Source organism: Micropterus dolomieu, unplaced genomic scaffold, assembly GCF_021292245.1.
Source record: "Micropterus dolomieu isolate WLL.071019.BEF.003 ecotype Adirondacks unplaced genomic scaffold, ASM2129224v1 contig_9251, whole genome shotgun sequence".
Lineage (NCBI taxonomy): Eukaryota > Metazoa > Chordata > Actinopteri > Centrarchiformes > Centrarchidae > Micropterus > Micropterus dolomieu.
In genome coordinates this window covers 1-3,175 of record NW_025738237.1, presented here as the reverse complement: position 1 = coordinate 3,175, position 3,175 = coordinate 1, and the positions used below count along the sequence as shown (strand labels likewise).

The window sequence follows — 3,175 nt, the reverse complement described above, 5'->3', positions numbered from 1 at the left end:
CATAATGAGGCTGCAGGTGTTTCTCACAGTAAGAGGCCAGACAGACCAGACAGGACTTGAGGGCTTTCAGTTTTCTCCCAGTGCAGACATCACAGGCCACATCTTCAGGTCCAGCATAGCAGTGATCAGCAGGAGCAGCTTGGAGTCCAGTCTTCTTCAGTTCCTCCACTAAAACTGCTAACATGGTGTTTTTCAGCAGGACAGGCCTCGGTGTGAAGGTCTGCCTGCACTGAGGGCAGCTGGGGATTTTCTTCTCCTCCTCTTCATCCCAGACGCTTTTAATACAGTTCATGCAGTAGCTGTGTCCACAGGGAATAGTCACCGGATCCTTCAGTAGATCCAGACAGATGGAACAAGAGATGGTTTCCCGGTCCAGCTGAACTCCTTTCTGCGCCATTTCACCTCTCAGTGGCAACGACTGTCTGAGTTTCACTTTCTCAGAAGTGCAGCTAGTTTGAGCTCTGATCTGAACAGCATGTGTTTCTGCAGTGAACGGGGCCTGTCAGCTGCTGCACGTCAGCACATGTTGGTCACACCCATCTTCAAACTGTAGATCTGAAGGGGAGGGAACCAGGAAATATATGGACAGAGTGGAGCTCGCTGTGATTGGAGAGCAGGAAGCAGAGGGAGGGGTCATCAAGCTGCCGCTCATTCCAGGAAGAGGAGGAGCTCTGTGGATTCTTTGTTTCCTCATTTCCAGCGAAGCCTCAGCCAGTGTCCTTTGACTGGTTCAAACCGGGTGACTGACAATAATCAAACTAACGTGTGATAAAATCCTTAAAGTGCTGTATAATCATGTTCTCACTTCCTTAATAAAGGAGGGCAAACTACATTTATCTGATGCTTTTATCCAAAGCGACTTACAATTGCTATACATGTCAGAGGTCGTGAGGGTTTAAGTGTCTTGCTCAGGGACACAATGGTGGATGGGTCACAGTGGGGGATTGAACCTGGGTCTCTCACACCAAAGACATATTCTTATCTGTTGCGCCATCACCACCCACTAAAGTCAATGAGAATCAGAAGCCAAACAACCACTAATAAAGGCGATCAGTTCAGCTTTTTGATTTGAAAGCATGCAGTCCTAGAATGTGTGGAAAAGGAGTCAGAGATGAGGACTCTAATCACAGGTGCATCACAAGCTGCCATCTTCTCCCCTTTGTTGTTGTCTTTGTAAAGCAGTGACTCCCACTTGAACTTCCTACAGCGTGCTGACGATGTGGCCCCGGTTGGCCTTCTGTGTGAGGGGGACTCTGTAAAAGATGGCCCATATTTTAATCATGTATTTTCTCTGCAGCACTGCTGTGAGGAGAGTGTGTTTAATAAATGGAGGTGAAAGCAAAGAACTGATCTTATCCAGCAACACACAAGACTCTCCTGATAAAGTTCAACCTTTGACCATCACTGGATCCCCTGGAGAAACTGTCAGCAGGTTAAAGATCTTGGAGCTGTGACTGATGGCCGCCTGAACTTCACACAGAGAGCTGACTGGATTTTTAAGGAAGCAAACAGAGATTGTATCTTTTAGCACTTTTAGTGCTTTGACACCATTTACCATGATGTGGGACACAATGCACTTTTACTATCAGCCTAAACACGTGTTGTGAGCTGAGGAGATCTAACCTCCACTACATCCCTGGTTAGCAGGATGAAGGCGCCCTCTTGTGTTGTGCATCAGTTTCCACATTTCACTTGTTCACCTGCTGTGATGTTCACTGCAGGAAGACATGGAAACACTTCACTGAGCCTTTGGCAGCTTCAAACAGCATCAGTACCGTAGACGTTGTTAGGCCTATTTAAGGGTGGCTGAAGCTTCCCTAACATGGTACTCAACAAAGAGAAGCAAGAATATTGATACATATTATATAATAATACAAATATAATTAGTATTCATTTATAATATAGTTTCATTTATGTCTTCTTCACAATTTCAATCCCTACTGTGGATGGGTACTAAGACCCTGAGGGAGGCTGCCTTTCATCACTGCTCTGCCGACCTGCAGAGGGACTTAACTGCACACAACAAACTGAACGCCATTATTATTACCTGTCTCTAGTAGCCTATTTCAAAACGATATCAGTCCCCTTGGAATGTTGTTTTCAGTGAAAACTAAAGGTCACTGTGTCTCTGTTAATGCTGCTGTACCGGCATATCATTCAGTTCACTGACCAGATGGATACAGAAGAATCTTTAGGAGAGAGACAAAGAAGCAGAAAATTGGCATAGCAGCTGTTTGTGAGGTCAGTAAGTTAGTGGTCTACAGGTGAGTAGTGGTCTACATGTCAGTAGTGGTCTGCAGGTCAACATTGGTCTACATGTTGGTAGTGGTCTGCAGGTCAGAAGTGGTCTACATGTTAGTAGTGGTCTACATGTTAGTAGTAGTCTACATGTCAGTAGTGGTCTGCAGGTCAACAGTGGTCTACATGTTAGTAGTGGTCTGCAGGTCAGAAGTGGTCTACATGTTAGTAGTGGTCTACATGTTAGTAGTAGTCTACATGTCAGTAGTGGTCTGCAGGTCAGCAGTGATCTGCAGGACTGTAATGGCCTACAGGTCAACAGTGGTCTACAGGTGAGTAGTGGTCTGCAGGTCAGCAGTGGTCTACATGTTAGTAGTGGTCTGCAAGTCAGCAGTGGTCTACATGTTGGTAGTGGTCTGCAGGTCAGCAGTGGTCTACAGGTGAGTAGTGGTCTACAGGTGAGTAGTGGTCTACAGGCCAGTAGTGGTCTGCAGCTCAGCAGTGGTCTACATATTAGTAGTGGTCTGCAGGTCAGAAGTGGTCTACAGGCCAGCAGTGATCTGCAGGACTGTAATGGCCTACAGGTCAACAGTGGTCTACAGGTCAACAGTAGTCTACATGTCAGTATTGGTCTACAGGTCAACAGTGGTCTACATGTTAGTAGTGGTCTACATGTTAGTAGTAGTCTGCAGCTCAGCAGTGGTCTACATGTTAGTAGTGGTCTACATGTTAGTAGTGGTCTGCAGGTCAGAAGTGGTCTACATGTTAGTAGTGGTCTACATGTTAGTAGTTGTCTGCAGGTCAGAAGTGGTCTACATGTTAGTAGTGGTCTACATGTTAGTAGTGGTCTGCAGGTCAGAAGTGGTCTACAGGTCAACAGTGGTCTACAGGCCAGTAGTGGTCTGCAGGACAGCAGTGGTCTACATGTTAGTAGTGG

General features: G+C 46.2%; 1 protein-coding gene across 1 annotated transcript; it reads right to left on the bottom strand.

Annotated features, from left to right (window-relative positions):
- Positions 1-7: 7 nt before the first annotated feature.
- LOC123965329 (E3 ubiquitin/ISG15 ligase TRIM25-like) lies at positions 8-501 on the bottom strand (the record flags this gene model as incomplete). Its single annotated transcript, XM_046041885.1, has 1 exon — positions 8-501. A coding segment is annotated over exon 1 (390 nt), but the record flags the coding sequence as incomplete, so codon positions are not given.
- Between the last annotated feature and the right edge of the window lie 2,674 nt (positions 502-3,175).